General features: G+C 45.8%; 1 protein-coding gene across 1 annotated transcript in view; it reads right to left on the bottom strand.

Annotated features, from left to right (window-relative positions):
• The window catches only part of DNAH8 (dynein axonemal heavy chain 8), a 406,563-nt gene that overhangs the window by 268,162 nt on the left and 119,818 nt on the right, over positions 1–18,583 (bottom strand). The window contains exons 25-28 of the mRNA XM_054978191.1: positions 18,251–18,486; positions 18,050–18,154; positions 6,991–7,104; positions 387–449 (exon numbers count right to left, since the gene is read on the bottom strand). Coding sequence (XP_054834166.1) covers positions 387–449; positions 6,991–7,104; positions 18,050–18,154; positions 18,251–18,486 — 518 coding nt within the window. The remainder of the gene's footprint in view (positions 1–386; positions 450–6,990; positions 7,105–18,049; positions 18,155–18,250; positions 18,487–18,583) is intronic.

Here is an 18,583-nt window from a genome sequence, read left to right as displayed (position 1 = left end):
GAGCATAAATTTGCTCACCGCCCTTGCAGGGGGGTGGCACGCCCAGCCGGGCCTTCACAACCGCATGGTCTGACCATGGCACCAACTCTACTTTATCCAGAACCACATCCAATCCCATCCCGAAGAACAGATCTAGCGTGTGGCCTGCTTCATGTGTGGGTGCCGATACAAACTGGGAGAGTCCCAGTGTTGCCATGGCTGACACCAGGTCCGTAGCCTGTATCAAGGTGGCATCATCTACATGGGCATTGAAATCCCCCAGCACCATCAACCTGGGGTACTCCAAGGCCCACCCAGCAACCACCTCTAGCAGGCGCGGTAAGGTGTCTAACACAGTCCATTAAAACCTAACCAATCATTCAGTTTAACATCTTAAACATTCTTACCTGGAATATTTGTAATCTATTGCTAGCTTCTTGAGGCGGTGTATTTGGAACCATAGGTCCTTCCTAAAATAGATGAAGTGTGGCCTATAATGAATATTAGTTCTTTACTTCAATGAACAAATCATATGAGTAATAGGGCACATTATATGTAAACATACTGGAAAGTTTACATGCTGGAATATATAAGTGCTATTAGAAAGATATATTCTTTTGCTTCTGAAGAAGATCGTTTTTGAAGATATGTAGGCCTTTTCATATAACAAATATTCATTCATGAATAGCAATAGTTTTACCACTCCTGGTGGTGTTTTAGCTACATATATTCCACTTTATCCTTAGGTTTCCCAGTGCCCACTGGTATTGGGCAATCTCTGATAAATTTCTGCCTCTGCTCACCAATTGCTGGCAATCAACAGAAGGAAGCAGGCCTCCAGAGTTAGCCCACCATCAGCAGGCAGGGTGGGGAAATGGCCACTCATCTGCTTCCATTTGGTGGCCAATGACAGTGCTTCTTGTGTAACCAGAAGCAACAACATTGTGAAGGCCGGAATTAGGGTTGCCAGGTTCCCTAGAGCACAAACTGGGGGTTCACCAGGTCCCTTTACTCTTCTGGTGGGAGTCAGGGAGCCTGGCACTCACCTTGCTGCTCAGGGGGGTTTCTTTTTTGTGTGTGCGCTCCCGGCTTGCATGATGACATCACTTCTGGACATGATGTCATTGTGCAGGGGTCAAAGGCCAGCCAGGAGCACTCCCACACTCATCAAGGGCCAGATTGGGCCCTGTGGGGCATGATTCTCCCCAAAACGGGCCCACTGTGGGTGCAGGAGCATGTGGTTTGGACGTGCACCACCACTCAGGGGGGGCACACCGCTGCTCAGGGGCACTGCTACTCAGGGGGTGTGCCGCCGCTTGGGGGCGCTGCCACTCAGGGGGCATGCCCTGGGGGAGCGCGCCACCTGACAGTCAAGTAAGTGAGCGTGGGGGGAAAAGGGTGGGAGCAGGGGATCCCCCACCCCCGGTGGGGGAATGGTAACCCAAGCCAGAATTGACCCCAAACATAGTGATTCTTAAAGAATCAGCCCTAGCACGATGAATTTGCTTCCAGTTGCACCAGAAATCATATCATCAGGATTTGCTGCAGGAGCAAGCACGTGAGACCAGTAATTGGCAATGTTCCTCACCTCCCACTGGTTGCCAGAGAAGACCCGGCAGCACTATTTATCAATGGGACTAAAGGAGGAGTGAATAGGTACCTGTATAATCCCATTGGTCCGCTACAGGGGTAACCATTGAAATAACATATGAACAGAACTTTCTTCATATATACTTCAGTTCTTGGAACCAGTGAGTGTTACTAGGGGTGTGCACAGGAAAAAAACTGAGTTGATTCAGTTAAGTAATACCAAACTGGAAAAAAAAATCCTGAATTTGAGGAATACTGAATTCATTCTCCAGTTCAGTTTGGTAATACAGAGCAAATTTGGTAAAATTCAGCCATTGTTTCCTAAGGAGAAACTCAATTTGGAAATTTCCAGTGACCTAGGAGGGGTCATTTTTCACCAAATTTCACCAAATTTGCAGGCAACCTACTCCTAACTATCCTCTAACAATCCCCCAAGTTTCATAAAGATTGGATCCCGGGGGGGACATTTTATGTCCTCCCCAAAGAAGGTGCCCCCAGCCACCTCCAATCTCCATTATTCTCTACAGGGAAAACTATGGAGGCTATCCAGGAGCCTGGGAGTGTCATTTTTGCAAGCAAAATCCACCGAATTAGCAGAAGACCTACTGCTACCTGTCCTCTAACAACCTGCAGCCACCTCCAATCTCCATTATTCCCTATGGAAAAAATCTACAACTAGCCTATCTTAAAACACTTTTTTAAAGTTCACACTTCACAACTCTCTCAGGATACCCCAAAAGTACACCCAAACACCACTAGGTTAAGTTAACAAACTGAATCAAGCACCTCAAAAAACATCCCCCCCCCACAGGAGAAGAACAGCCAACAACAATTGAACACCTGACCAAACCAAACTTCTCTGCCAACAGAAAACAGAACTCAGCAAAAAATACCAACCATACTTCTATAAAGACAGCCCAACAATAGAGGAAAACAGCTCCCACTAAGAAGAACAAGTGAATTTAATAAAATTAACAGGAACTATAAAACTCCAAATTACCCACAACAGGATAAAACAGCTGTCTTAGAAGCAGCAGCAGCAAAATGAACAGTAAATATAATCTGCTTCAAAAGCTAGAAATTAAAGCCCCCCTACACAAAAGCCCAATCAAATCCCCCACACACACGCAGCAAAAAAGCAGTTTCTAAAACACAAACTGAAAAAAAACCCTCTCCCTCCCCCCATCCCTCTCAGACACCAGGCCAACCCTCTCTCACCAAAGACAGATAAAATCCAGTGAGTCTATGACTCTCAAATAGAGATGGGCACAAACCGAAATACGAACCAAAGTTCGTGACGAACCAAGCCAGTTTGTGGTTTGCGAACCGGCGGTTCATCAGAGCCCATTTCTGACGAACTGCCATGAATTTTAGGCTGGTTCATTTGGTTCGTCACTGCAGACAGCCTGGCCTCGATCAATCCGTTTCCTAAGCAACAAGGGATGGACTTCCTGCAGACCTTCTGCTGACCCAGAAGTGAAGATATGCTGACCTGAATGTGACATTTTCATGAACCAAACGAACCGGTTCGTGAACTGGGGCAGGTTCGTGAAAGTTCATGGTTCGTGAAATGCAACAAACCACGAACTGCACGGGTTTTTTTTTTTCTAGTTCGTGCCCATCTCTACTCTCAAACCAGGCAGCAGCCAGGAATATACTCCACTCACTGGGCAGCATGATCCAGTCACAGTTCAAAGCAGGCCAAGAGAGAAAACCAACAGCCAGCAGCAGCAAGTAGGCAGTCTCTCTCAGTCTCCAGGCCAGAGCAAAATGGAGGCTGACTGAGACAAGCCTCCTAATTTAACTCCTTGCAGCAGTTTAAAAGGGCAAACTCCTTCTTGAAAATCCCATTGGCCAGAGGAGGACAGCTGGCCTTTCAGATATATTTAGAAGAAGCATGTTCAATATATAGGGAGTTTTGCTTTACTGAAGTCGTGAACAGAAGAAGTTAATTTATAAAGCCTGAGGTGTCTACTGTCTAGACAAAACTTTGGATCATGATCTACAGAGTGTGTGTGAGCATGTGACATTCTTATGCATATAGTGGTGCAATCCTATGTAACAAGTCCCATTTTTTACTGACCAGGAAAGTGTTCTTAGCATTGCAGTCAGTTGCTCATGATTCATGGAGTGCTATGCTGGAGACACCCTAAGCTTTGGAAGGAAATTTTCATGGGCACAGAAGAGTACAAAAAGAAGAGGAAAGACATAAAGATCCCATGTGTGCAGCAGTTTGGGTCCCATCCCCCAAATTTCCTTGTTATTAAACATTTTCCCCATACCACTTTTTCTCCTACCAAGCTATGGGCCGTTTTCACATTGCCTTATTTTAGTGGCACGTTAGCGCTGTTCTGCCATTTTAGGCGCACTTGTTCAAACTTCTTCGCAATCGTGCCATGCACAATCCATGAACAGCTCACTGTTCTGCTGCTTTAACTTGTAAAGCTCTTGTTCCACTTTTTCAAAGTTGTAACAGGTTTTTACCACTATTCGCCTCATGCATGAGAACACATGAAACTGCTTTTTCCCCGAGTAGTGCCACAAATGGGTATTTAGCCACGCCCACTGTTGCTGACTTTGAGTCAGACCAGAAGAGACAGCGGGTTGGCACAAGTTTACCTGGGAAATGTAGGAAGCTGGAGCCTCGCTCGCTGAAGTCTAGGAGACTCCTTCCCCGCCCCTTCTCCCTTCTGTGAGGGCAGCCTGCCAGCTGCAGGCTTCCCTCGCTTGCTGAAGAGCCAGAGAAAGCTAGCAGCTCCAGCTGAGGGATCTGCTGCTGCTACTGCTGCTGCTGCTCTGACATGCTCTTGCTTCTCCGACTCGGCGTCTGTCTCCGTAGCAGCTCCCCAGGGGTGGGCAGGCTTCCAAAAAGGGTTTGCTAGGCAACTGGCTGTTGCCATTTTTTAAAATTCCTTAAAACTCTTGTGCTATTGCAATATTTTGTAAGGAAGGGGGCGGTGGGTGGTGTTTTAAACTAATTCAAGATCACAGAAAGATCAATATAGCACTATTCTGTCTTTAAGAAACAAAAAAAATTGTAGCCGTTACTTTGCTTTCGTCAGTGCTGATGTTTCTGTATCGTCTCAAAGAAATGGCGCTCTTTTGAGTAGCATGAGAACAGAGGGAAGCACGATAGAATCGGTATATTCCTGATGGTGTGGACATGATTGTGAAAAACCGGCATCAGGAATGGTGCAATACAAACGGAAAAATAAGGTAGTGTGAAAACGGCCATGATGTCCACAATTCTTAAGGTGTAAGATGAAAAGTAAAAAAAAAAAGAAAAAGGTATCTTCAGGATCAATTTACATATTATACTGAGACCAACAAACCTGGATTTGCAACAGTGTATACACACAATAGTAATCTGCAGTAGATGTACTGCATATTACGTGCTAGCAAAAAAAATGTTTATTGCAGTCACACTTTATGTTTTTAGGTATATATTCAGAAAAGTAATATGCAAAGTGGACCTTCCTATAGGGTTACCAACTTGGGCCTAATAAGTTCCTAGATATTTGGAAGTGGAGCCTGGAGAGATATCTCAGAAGTGATATGATGCCGTACTGTCCTCCCGCCAAAGCTGCCATTTCCTCCAGGGGAACTGATTTCTGTGGTCTAGAGATCAGTTATAATTAGACATGGGCACGATTGGAATTACGGACTGAAAATTGCCCCGATTTTGGCGTTTGCGCCATCGGGACCGGGCTGATCAGTTCCGTCCATGGCTCCCGGTTTAGCGCTCAGGTGGGGCGCTCTATTGGGTATCGATCGGATCGATCGGTTTACATTCGGGATTGCAGTCTGCAGACAGTCTGGCGCCAGCCATCTGTTCCCGAGGGAATGGAGCCCCATGGAAACGGAGCCTGGGGAATGCCAGAGCTGTTTGCCCTCCTTCTGTTGCCCTGGAAACGCGAATGGAAGCCCAGCTTTTCCTTGATCAGCAGGGCTTCCTTCCAACCACGGAGCAGCCAGAAAAGCGCGTGCCCGTCTTGACCATTTGGGAGTAGAGAGGGGATGGCGGGGGAAGGGGGTGTTCTTCTGTAGCCATGGGCAATCGAATCTCATCCCTGCAAAGCCTGAGAGGCAGCTCTTACGGCCAAACACAGCCCTCCTGCGTAGCAGACCCAGGCTTTATAAATAGCCATGTGCTGCGCAACAAAGTTTCACTTTCCGCTCGCGGGTGGAGTGGGACAGAGGCAAGCTCTCTCTTGCCGCTTTTGGAGAGAGAAAGCGCAAGAGAGAGAGGGGGGAGCTTTAGCTTTGGGCTTCAGCGGATAGGGAATTAGGGAATAGGGAGCTATCTCCTCTGGTCCCCCCCCCCCGTGACAGTACCGGCACACTCCCGTGGAGACAGACCCCCCCACCCCCTGAGGGGAGGCGGCTCATCGCTGCCTCCATGGGTCTGCTGGTCCCGGCAGCCGCCATCCTCCTCACCCACCATTCCTTTAGCACTGGAAACCACGGGGCGCCCTCCCGCGTCAGCCTTCCCGATTCCCGATTCTGTATCGGAAACGGGACTTGATCGGTGAGGTTCGGGTACCTGGGTTCGGTGCCGCCGCGGAATCACGATCAGCTAAATCGGGATTATTTTTTGGATCGTGCCCATGTCTAGTTATAATTCTAGAACTTCACGTCCCACCTGGGGGTTCACAACCCTAGCTTTCTGGAACCCTGAAATAAAATAAAGAACCATGTATGCTGTCTTAACCTCCTTGAAGGAAGACAAAATATAAATATGAGCGTGAGACAAAAATGGGTTAGTCATATTTTATATTACACTGACCAAATTTTATTATTTATTATTTATTAACAAGATCTTTATCCCACCTTTCTGCCTCCACATGATGCCAAGGCAGCTAACAAATTAAACCATACAGATTAAAGTAATCTAAAAACCATTAAAACCAGCACACAAATACATCATTACACAATTTTAAAACAAGAATTTAAAATAAATACAAAAGATAAAAACAACCGTTAAAGCCACAAGGGAGAGAAGAGGGATTACTGAAGGAATGCCAAAACAACAACAAAAAAGTCTTCACCTGCCGGAGGAAGTTGGCAACAGAAGGAAATTGCAAATCTCCCTAAGGAGAGAGTTCCAGAGTTTTGGTGCTACTACTGAGGAAGCCCTCTCCCCAGTTGCCAAATTTTGTTTGTTAGGCCGCTTTGAAATATATTGACCCAAATTAAAATGTCACAAAAATTAGGGAAAGGTTCATTTTCCACTCTTAGAATATTTCTTCTTAATATGGGATAATAACAACATAACTGTTTTTAATTAGAGCTCCATAAGCTTTTTAAAACCACAAATGATTGTAATTCAAAATTTCAAACCCACTTGCTTTTTCTGAAGTTTGTGCTGTATTCAACAAGAGACAAAATTAGATGAGACAAAAAGCCATGCAAATAAATTACCAATTCATATGCTATTTCATAGTTCGACACGTCCTCACGGAAGACCTCAACAGCCTCCAGTAGTTGAGCCTTAAACTTGGGCTGCACTTGAATCAATTCATCTTGAACACTAGCCTGAAATATAAGTTAATATTAATGAGTAAAAAGAATGTAAGAATAATGCCATGTTGTCAATTTTATCTATTGATGTAGTTCCTGCAAATATCCTGAGACTCATTGAGAATTATCTAGAACATAGGCAAGTAGTGGCCAGATGGCTCAAGAGGAAGTATAATCCTCTGCCTCAGTTTTGTCATTCACCATGTGGTAATGACTTTGGCTTGCTGGGCATGGCCCCTTCCGTAACAGGCTCACACAGACTGCAATGCACAGGCAAGTAGTGGTCTGATGGCATGAGGGGAAGTGTGATCCTCCACCTCACGTTGGTCATTCACTGTGTGGTAATGTCCTTGGTTTGCTGGGCATGGCCACTTCCATAACAGGCTCACACAGACTTGCAGCATCTAGGCAAGTAGTGGCCTGATAGTTTGTGGGAGGAGCGGTTCTCCACCTCACATTCTGGTCATTCACCACATGGTGATGACTTGGCTTGCCAGGGCATGGCCCTGCCATTGCAGGCTCACACAGTCTTGCAGGACATGGCAAGTGATGGCCTGTTGTGCTTAGCTTTTGATCTGCAACACTTCCCTGTGGTGAGTGCAAGAAGCATGGTATTCAAAGGAATTGAATGGGCTAGGTATGAGGCCAAGAGAGCCCTATAAAGGGTAGGGGGAATGGAACAGGTATATACTGGCCCCATCCTAACCAATGGCCGAATTCAGCTGACCTCTACCAAGATGATGGGGTCCACCTAGTGGTGTAAGGCAATACATTGTTAGATGACTGGCTGCAACAGCTTTGATTGGTTTGGGCCACCTGTGGGGTGCAAACACCTAAGCAGAGGTTTGGCTTTGGTGTTTGCAGGATAGAGTTTGGGAAAAGTCAAGCCAGTGAGCACCTTTGGCATATCCCCATTGGTAGGGAATTGGGGTCTGTCAAGAGTAGCTGGCTGCTTCACGGCTCAGTTGTGAGGACAGACTGCCTGGTAGGGAACTCCTGGATAAGCCAGTCCTCCCCCAGGCTTCACATCTTGGGTAGTTAGAGCTTTAAGGAGGGACCCACTTTGCCTGACCCTTCGGGTCCTAGCCATGCGCATGGATGGCTCGCACCTGGGGCAGCAGGGCTTGCCCAGACAAGTCAAGGTGGAGGTTCAGGGGTGACCCCAGGGCCTGATCTGTACCACTAGTTAGGCCCTTGCTGTGTTAGAGTTTATGTCGTTGTCAAATAAAAGTGATCCATTAGAACCCAAGCCTTGTGTTTGCCTCTTTATTCCGACTGGGGAGGCACACCTTGTTGATTTTATCTATTGAAATGTTTTTTTTTAATTATTTTCTAATTACTAACATCAAAACTACAAACAGAAAAAGGAAAAAGGAAACAAGGGGAGAGGGAAAAAACAACATAAGAACACAAACTACAACTACAAGTATTGAATTCCCTTCATAATACAATTATTTAAAGTTAAACTTTCTAATATGCTATTAGATCGGTAGATCTTATAAGATACAAACTACAGTCAGGATCAGGTCTTCTTCCCCCCCCCCCCGCCCGCGTCTCAGTCTCAGTTCTCTTTGAACAGCTACAATAGCTGCGCTCACTCCCTCCTCCCCACTCCCCCCTTCAGATTCTGGATCTTCTTCTTGCTCAAACTCTTGATGATTAAGCACAAAATCCTTCAGCTGTACTTCCGATATTATCTTGTAGGCTTGGTCTTTATATCTAAACCAGATGCCTTCCGGAAATAACCATGTGTATTTTATATCACGCTTTCTCAGAAGAGCTGCAAACCTTTTGTATTTGAATCTTCTTTTCCGAGCTAAAAATGGAACGTCCTTCAATATCTTAACCTTGTTGCCCAGAAAGTCCAAGTCCACGTTGGTCGAATTGTATAAAATGGTGTCCCGAGACTTCTTAGATGAAAAATCAATAATAATCTTGCGAGGCAGCTGGTGCTTCATTGCATATTTTGAAGATGTCCGATGGACTTCCAGAATATCGCTTTTTAACTCTTCTTTAGTTGCCTTTGCGAATGACGCCAAAAGTTCCGACACCAAATCCTTTAAATTTTCACTTTCCTCCTCCTTCACATTCTGTAAACGCAATACCGTCTGAGCACGATCCACTTGTAGTCCTATCAATTGATTCTCCAAAAGCTTTACTTCTTTGTTTGTAGCTCTCATGAGTGTTGCATTTTCATGAGCAGATTCCTCTGCCTCGAGAGCTACATCTTTAATGGTTTTCACTTCATTTTCAACTGAGCCAACCCTTTGTCCGATTTCATTTAACTTATCAACAAAGGGCTTCATAGCTTCAACGACCGACCATTTAACCACCTCTTCAAGAGACTCTCCCTTCCCCTGCAACACAGCCGAAACCGATTTGCCCATAGCAGGGCTCTGCTTTTTCATTGCCATCTTAGGGGGGGGGAGTCCGCCAACTAAGTTCCAAAACTCAATGAAGGGGAAGATATCCGAGCCTTCTTAAGCTTCAACTCCCACCAATCCTTCGCATACGCTTAGAGTAACAGAAGGGATCCGCTTACTTACAGATTTTCACCGTAAATCTGCTTGTTGCCGTTCTCCATGGCCCAGCAGCACGCGATGTGCTGCGCAAGTCTGCTGGGCTTCATAGGAGCAGACAGGCTATTTACCCCCTGGATTGACTTCAGGGGGCTCTTCCCGCAGTGCTCCGGACCCTGACCCCCTACCTGGGAGTCCTGGGGGTTAACCCTCGCAGGTCAGCCACCCGGTCAGGCTGCTCGGCCACTTCCTCCCGGACCTGTGGAGAGGAGTGTCTGACATGGCCGGGAAAACGAAACCGAATCCGATTTTATCTATTGAAATGTTGATGTAGTTCCTGAAAACATCCTGAGAATCACTGAGAATTACCAACATGATTTATTTTCAAAGCTGCACTTTCAGAAGTGTTCTAGATAGGCTTACCATACCCCTACCCCCACTTGCTGCCCCATACCCAGCCAGTGCAGGAAAGGCACAGGGAGGAGAAGCACGTGCATGCTTTCCTGCACTACCCCATCACACTAGAAAATAACATCATTTTCCTGTGCAAAGAAGGAGCTGTGGGGTGCGCTGAAGCCAATTCAGTAAAAATTGCCTCCAAACAGATGGTTTCTACTTAACTGAGCCTCAGTGCACCCTGTGGCTCCTCCATCACACTGGACTTCATTTTCCAGCATGACAGGGGGAGCATGGGAGCGTGCACACTTTGCACATGTGTGGGATGTAAGTACCCCCCCGGACCCCTACTTTGGACCCTGGGGTTCCTGGCAGTGCTATTTGTAGAACAGATAAACAGAGGAACTGCACAGCAGTCAGATCAAGAAGGAGCAGTTCTGCATCTATCAAGCAAGTGTCAGACTGTGGCTTGCTAAAACTTGCAACTCAGCCTGCCTCTTGCAATAAGACAAAAGTCCCTTGGTTTCAAAAGGCTTTACTGGAGATAAACAACCATTAGAGTACACATTCCAAGATACACGGATCTTAGCTGAACTAAGAAATTGTTACGAATGCCAAGCAAAGGCTGAGGTACAGAATAAGCAGTTCCCTGCAGGCCCCATCCTCCCCCACAGTTCTCAAAACAAACGGGCCGAGGGTGAGAAAGTGAAAGTTTCTCAAGGGTGTCGGAAAGACAGATATATGTAGACACAACATTCCTCTTCTCTCTGTAAGCTTCCATCAATGGGCTTCCCACCTGCAAAGGAAACACTTAATACACTGACAAGATTAAAATGGAGTCTCTTTGGTTTAAACACAATCAGAACCTGACATTCTGCCCCATCTAAAACACTTCTCCCCCAGGTTTAAGAGGATATTGAGTATGAAAAGCTTTCAACAATTTAGGGGCATGAATATGGATAGATTCTACCCATTCATCATGCCCAGAGTCAAAGTCCTTCCATTTAATAAGGTAAAACAACTTGTTGTGTCGAATCTTGGAATCCAGAATCTGTTGCACTTCATAGTGGATATGGTCGTCAATCAAAGTAGGTATTGGTGGAGTGGTGGTGTACCATTGAGGAGGGGGGACCTTTTTTAACAAGCTAATGTGGAATGTAGGATGGACTTGACGTAAATTTTTTGGTAAGTCAAGTGCTACAGTGACTTTATTGATTACTTTGCAGACAGGAAAAGGTCCCAGAAATTTGAGAGCTAATTTACGGCTTGTTTGAGCAACTCTTAAGTTCTTTGTTGAAAGATAAACAAGATCTCCTGTATGCAATTCCCATTCGGCCACACGATGGTGATCGGCGTATTTTTTATAATCCTGTTTGGCTTTTTCGAGATTTGCTTGGATTAGAGTCCATTGCTGCGCAGCATCTCCCCACCACTCTGCTACATCTTTGGGCGCTGCTGGAGGGGGGAGAGCTTCAAAAGGAAAAGGTTTAAAATCATAACCATAAACTACTTTAAAGGGCGTTTCCCCTGTAGAGGCATGCACACTGTTGTTATAGGAAAATTCTGCCAAAGGTAACAGATCAGCCCAATTATCTTGTTGAAAATTAATATAACAGCGGAGGAATTGTTCTAATATTTGATTAGTTTTTTCCGATTGTCCGTCGGTTTGTGGATGGTGGGCGGAGCCAAGTCCTTGTTCCACTCCCATAAGCTGGAGAAGCTCCCGCCAGAAGTTGGCAACGAACTGTCCGCCGTGGTCAGATATCACCTTTGATGGAAAAGAATGTAATTTTACAATATGCTTCATAAAAATGTCCGCCAATTTCTTTGCAGAAGGTATGGTGGCACAAGGAATGAAGTGGGCTTGTTTTGAGAATAAATCCACCACGACTAGTATACAGGTGTGGTTCTTTGAGGGAGGGAGATCAGTGATAAAGTCCATAGAAATGATTTCCCAAGGTCTGCTTGGGGTCTCAAGGGGTTGTAACAGTCCTGGAGGCTTTCCTTTTCTAGTCTTGGCGCTGAGACAAGTTGGGCAGGACGCAACATACTGGGAGACATCTTTGCGTAAACCTGGCCACCAAAATTGTCTTTGTAACAAATGAAATGTTTTTAAATACCCATAGTGGCCAACATTTGGGGCATCATGACAACGCTGCAACACTTCTTTTCTTAGGCTAGCTGGTACATAAAAACTATCGTTCCATAGCCATTCCCCTTGATCAGATTGAGATAGTTTTTCTTTGGGTATATCCTCCCCCTCCTTCTCCACTTCGCTTTTTAGTTTTTGTCTCCACCCCTGATCTGCTCGAGTATGCTGTGCTGCGTGACTGCGCGTTGTGACCACGCCTCCGAGTTGCGTTGGCGAAAATACTGTGTCTACTGTTTCCTCCCGCTTGCTTTTTAGTTGGGGCATGCGCGACAGAGCGTCAGCTAAAAAATTAGTTTTGCTGAGCAAAAACTTTAGGGTGAAATTGAATTTGGAGAAATATTCGGCCCATCTTAATTGTTTGGCATTCTATCTCCTGGGGCTACGCAATGCTTCTAAATTTTTGTGTTCTGTCCACACTTCGAAAGGATGACGGGCCCCTTCCAGCCAATGTCTCCAAGAGAAGAGCCCTGCCTTGACTGCAAATGCTTCCTTTTCCCAGACATTCCAATTTCTCTCAGATTCTGAGAATTTGCGTGAGAGATATGCACAAGGTTTAAGGCTATTGTCTTCCCCTTTTTGCAAAAGGACTCCCCCGATCGCCGTATCGCTGGTGTCTACCTGCACAATAAATGGGTGATTTTCATCGGGGTGCTGCAAAACTGGTTCTGATACAAATTGTTGCTTTAAAAGGTTAAAAGCCAATTGGCATTCTGGAGTCCACATTAATTTGGATGTGGGTTTCTTGGCTTGTTCCCCTTTGTTCTTTGTTTTTAGTAATTCTGTGAGGGGGAGAGTTATTTGGGCAAAATTCTCTATAAATTCTCGATAGAAATTGGCAAACCCCAGGAAGGATTGCAGTTCTCTATGGGTAGTGGGGGGGTTGCCATTCTTGTACGGCTTTAATTTTGCCTGGATCCATTTTTAGCCCATCTTTGGAGATGCAGTATCCTAAATAACTGAGTCCAGATTTGTGAAATTCACATTTGGACAATTTGATGGGTAGCTTATTGTGCATGAGGGTGGTTAATACTTGTACTAATTTCACATGTTCCTCTTCCATTTCTGAATAAATTAACACATCATCTAGATAAACGACCACCCCTTTATATAGGAAATCATGTAAAACTTCATTGATCATGGACATGAAAACCGATGGTGCTCCAGACAGGCCAAAGGGCATGACCAAATATTCATATTGCCCTAAGGGCGTATTGAACGCGGTTTTCCATTCATCCCCCTGTCTTATACGAACGTGGAAGTAAGCATCTTTTAAGTCCAATTTTGTAAAGATCTTACCTTGGGCCACGACGTTGAGCAAGTCTCTGATGAGGGGGATTGGGGAAGCGTTCGTGGAGGAGACAGCATTGAGTCCTCTGAAATCAGTACACAGTCTTAGCCCCCTATCCTTTTTCTTTACAAACAGTACTGGGGCTGCATGAGGACTATTAGCAGGTCAGATAAATCCTCTTTCCAAGTTGGTATCAATAAATTTGTGTAGTTCCTCTCTTTCTATAGGACTCATTGGATATAGTCTGCCCTTGGGCAGAGTGGCTCCTGGGAGGATTTCTACTGCACAATCTGTCCTCCTATGAGGGGGTAAAGCGTTTGCTTCTTCTTCAGTGAAGGCTTGTAGATATGCTCGGTATTCTTTTGGTATTTGGTTGATTTCTTCTTGGGTTAACAGGGCTTCCTCCATCCGGGTAGGATCGGTACCCCAATTTTGATTCCAACGGTGATTTCTACAACCGTCTTGCCGAAATGTAATGCTTCCGACCGGCCAGTCAATGTCTGGGTTGTGATCCCACAACCATCGGCTACCTAAGATTAGAGGGTATTTGGCGGTAGGGCTCATCACAAACGACCTCGTCTCCCAATGCTGTCCCATTCCCGTGATTACAGGTTTGGTTTCGGTGGTTACTGGGTTCATGTTGGAGCCATCCATTTGTTCAAAGATGACAGGTGTTTCTAGTTCCTTCATTGGCAGCACTAGTCCATTGACCAGAGCGGGTGCAATAATATCTCTGGAACATCCGGAATCAATAAGTGCTTGTACACGAATATGAGTTTTCCGCTCTGGGTTGACTAAAGTAACTGGCATGAATAGAATGGACCCTCGTGGTCTTTCCACTATGGGAACGGACTGGTTTTTGATCTGCCGTTTGGGTCCGCTTACGACAGATCCATCTCGTTTCCCGAATTCGGGCTCTCGGGTCCTTCCTCTCCAATTAAAGCGGTTGAGTCTAAGTCCATGACTTCTTCTAATTCTAATCCTTTCTCAGGAGGATTTCTGCGGGTTGCACCGCGTCCTCTAGCAGTTCGGGGAGCGGGCATTGGGCGGTACAGTGGGGGAAGGGTGGTATAGGTTGTACGTACTGGCTGGAGCGGAGCTCGTTGCACAGGTCTGAGTGGACATTGCACTGCGTAATGGCCGCTTAGGCCACAATGTAAGCACAGTCCTTGTCGCCATCTAGCTTCTCTCGCTCCTCTAGCCGCGTATCCTGCTCCTCTTCCCCCTCGAACAATTATCGAAGTTCTTCGGTGCCTCGTTGCCTGCTGTTGTTCTACAAGACGTACCTGCTGCATACGGTTTTCCACTTCACATGCCAATTGTATCCAAGCCAATAATGTTGGGGGATTGTCTTGCATAAGAGCCCGATCCAGCAGTTTAGGATTCATGCCTTGTTTAAACAGAATTATTTTTGTGGACTCCTCACATCTTGGGCATTTGGCTGCTAGCTGCCGGAACTTAGTAACATAGTCTCTGGCCGACAGATTGCCTTGCCTAACGGTTTGTAATTCCGTTCGGGCTCTATCATCTTCTAAAGGGTCCTCATATTGCACCCGGAGAGCCGCTACTAAGCCTTGCAAGGTATCCAACTCCGGGGCCCCCAATTCATACAAAGTTACATACCATTCCACCGCTTTTCCTTGCAGCCGGGATCCTAGGTGTTCGATTTGACTAGCTTCGTCTTCGAACAAGTGTCCCCAATGATTGAAAAACTGAAGAGCTTGTACTAAGAAGAATCCTAGTTTTGAAGGATCTCCGTCAAACGTAGCTTCCAACTTTACCCACCCCATCGGTAATTCCTGAGGTCTAGCGACTGGTGCTGGTGCTGGTAACGGGTAGTACTGTAAGGGCACTGGCCTCGGTCTGGGCTGTGCGTCTTTTTGCCGCAGAATAGGTTGGTGGTTGTTGGGGTCTCGGCTGCGGAGGATGTAGTGGACCCTGAGGTACTTGTCGTGGATGAAATGGTTGCAGTGCTGGACCTCTTGGAAGGGGATGATGAGGTGGTTGTCCTCGCGGTGGCGGGAGTCTCGGAGGTTGCTTTTGCGGTTGGAGTGGTTGCTCTCGTGGTTGAAGTGGTGGTTCTCGTGGTTGAAGAGGTTGCTCTTGTGGTTGAAGAGGGGGCTGCTCTTGAGGCCTCTCTTGGTTCCCGTCTCCCGGGGGTCCTGGCAGGTGACGATTATCATCTAGGGGAGGCCCCTGTGGGAGATCATCCGGCAATACGTCTGGTGGACCTTGTGGAGGGTCAGGCGTCGTCATCACTGGTCTTTGTTGATCATCCTCCGGAACTATCGGTAGTTCTCTGATCAAAGGGGGGACCTGACCCTGTGCCGGCGTTATAACGGGCAGATCCCTCTGGACAGGCACCGGCTGCTGCTGCACTAATTGCTGTAAGGTTGCTACACCTCGACTCATTGAAGCTCTAGGATGCTCCCCAGCCCCTTGTTGTGGCCCCTCACCTCTCCCTTCCATGACTAGCACCGATAACAGATGCACTGCATGGGCCAAGCTCTCCTCCATGGTACCAATTCTATCCTCCAGTCTCTGTACGTGAATTGGCACCGAGGTATCGACATCCTCATACGGTATTTCCTGGGGCATTTCAGTCGGGAATTGTACTGTATCCACATAGTCCTCAGAGGAGGTGGTAGCACGGGACCAAGGTCGAATTTCACCCATTCCGGTGGCCCCAGTAGTCTCACCTTCCTCCGATATCCCCGCAAGGATTCCTTTCGCTAATCCCGTTACTGCTGAAATTCCCGCATCTACAGCTTGAGTTCGGCACTGTAGTTGCTGCCAACTTTGATTAGTTGACTCGCGCTGCCCCATCCACATAGCCACTTCGGCGTAATCCCAGCTCATTAAATCGTGATGGGTGGTCTCCCAGTCCTGGGTATTCTCGGTACCCCTGGGGTCCCATTCCTCCAGTTGATCGGATTCTTTATTCCACATAAAACATGGTTGGTTGCTGGCCCGCGCCTCGATCGGCGTTCGGGACTGTTTGGGAAGCTCCCAAATGATGCTAGGTCCTTCCTCCATTGACGACCCGACCGTCCATCTCACGTCAATGAGCAACCTGGAGAACATCGTGCTTGCTCTCCTCTCCCTCGTTTCTCTAGGCCTGGAGCCCCACTGCCTCGGTGTAGGCAAAGATATCAGGGGTTCCGCTGCCACCCGTGGTCGAGCTCCCAAGTCCCTCCAGATGTCCTGGGTGCCAGCTCTGTCGGGTACGAGGGGATACACTGTAGCAGGACCAGACTCCATTTCCCCCAGAACGGGTTGATTTATTGTAGTACATTCCACTCCTTCCATACTGGAGACATAAGGATCAAACAAAGGGTCCCTGTCGGGCTCAGCCTTGATATCCGTCTCCTCCATCCAAGGCATTGGAACAGAGGTGATTTGTAACAAAATGTCAGACTGTGGCTTGCTAAAAGTTGCAACTTAGCCTGCCTCTTGCAATAAGACAAAAGTCCCTTGGTTTCAAAAGGCTTTACTGGAGATAAACAACCATTAGAGTACACATTCCAAGATACACGGATCTTAGCTGAACTAAGAAATTGTTACGAATGCCAAGCAAAGGCTAAAGAATAAGCAGTTCCCTGCAGGCCCCATCCTCCCCCACAGTTCTCAAAACAAACGGGCCAAGGGTGAGAAAGTGAAAGTTTCTCAAGGGTGTCGGAAAGACAGATATATGTAGACACAACATTCCTCTTCTCTCTGTAAGCTTCCATCAATGGGCTTCCCACCTGCAAAGGAAACACTTAATACACTGACAAGATTAAAATGGAGTCTCTTTGGTTTAAACACAATCAGAACCTGACAGCAAGTTTCTGAGGCAATCAGGTTTAAGTGAGGTATGGGAAGGAAAAAATGGAGGGTTCTAGCTCATAAAGGGAAAAGTGATACATTAGCCAAACATGAGCGGTGACTTGGTATGAGTAGGGTATGTCAGAATGTGAAACAGGGCTGTTCAATAATTTGTCACAAGGTAAAGAATATCCTTGAAAGCCATTATGCTTGAAAAGGAAAGTAAGAAAACTGCAATCATATCCAGCCTAGTTGTTTGAAGGGAATTCATAAATCAAGATTATTTATTTATTTAGGGAGGGGGACAAATTCTCCAGGAACCTGCCCAAGGCGTCTTATAAAATAAAATTTTTAAAAACCCTAACAATATAAAGGTATTAAAGTCCAGCATTAGAAAACCCAGTCCAGCATAGAACAGACCATAAAAACAGACTGCTCACAGCTTAAAATAACAGTTTTCAGACTAAAATAATATTTTAAAAAATCAGCCCATTAATTCAAAGCTTGTGTGAACAGAAACATTTTAGTCTGGTGCCTAAAAGACAGCAACATAGGTGCTAGCAACCCTCAAGGAGAAGTGCTACTCCTGAAAAAGCACTGTCTCTGGTTGCAACTGTCTTACTTCTGAAGGCAAAGGCAAATAGCAGGGCTTCTGAGGCAGATCTTCTGGAAAGCGGGAAAAGAACATTTTTCTTGGGGTATAGGTAATTTTATACACTCACCCTTCGTGTCAACAGATATTTTATTTTTATTAACTGCCAGAAATACTTGTACAAAAGCCTACTTTCATATACTTACTGCTTTGCTCTGTAACTTGTTAAAAGAATACCGTAGTGTATCAACACCTTCTGATTCCTCCTTTGTTACTTCAACTTCAAATCTGTTTAAAATTGTATATGCTTCCTAGGCAAAACAAAACAGGGATGCTGTATAACTAATATTTTCAGAAGAACTCAACATCCTCAACTAGAACCCAATCTTTGAAAAGGAAGAACTTACTTCAATGGGCCCCATGGTCATATCCATTTCTATTTCTTTGTCACGTATGTTAGACAGAGCTTCCATAGCAAATCTGACGTCATCCAAATCTCGAATAGGTCGAGACAGTTTTTTCAAATATTCTGTTATAAAGGATATCATGTCTTGCATTTTCTTCTTGTATTCTTCATTTAAATAGCGACAGAGTAACATTTTCCATGCTTTGGCTTCAATTGAGAGAGCCAGTTTCATTGGTCCTGTTAAAAATTATATCCTCTAGATTATCTACATGTGCAAAGCAATTGACCTTTATATACCACCCACTCAAAGTAATTGCACCAAGTCCTTTAAAAC

Source organism: Eublepharis macularius, chromosome 1 (assembly GCF_028583425.1).
Source record: "Eublepharis macularius isolate TG4126 chromosome 1, MPM_Emac_v1.0, whole genome shotgun sequence".
Taxonomy (NCBI): domain Eukaryota; kingdom Metazoa; phylum Chordata; class Lepidosauria; order Squamata; family Eublepharidae; genus Eublepharis; species Eublepharis macularius.
Note: the sequence above shows the minus strand (reverse complement) of the source record. Positions and strands in the feature narration are given on the sequence as shown.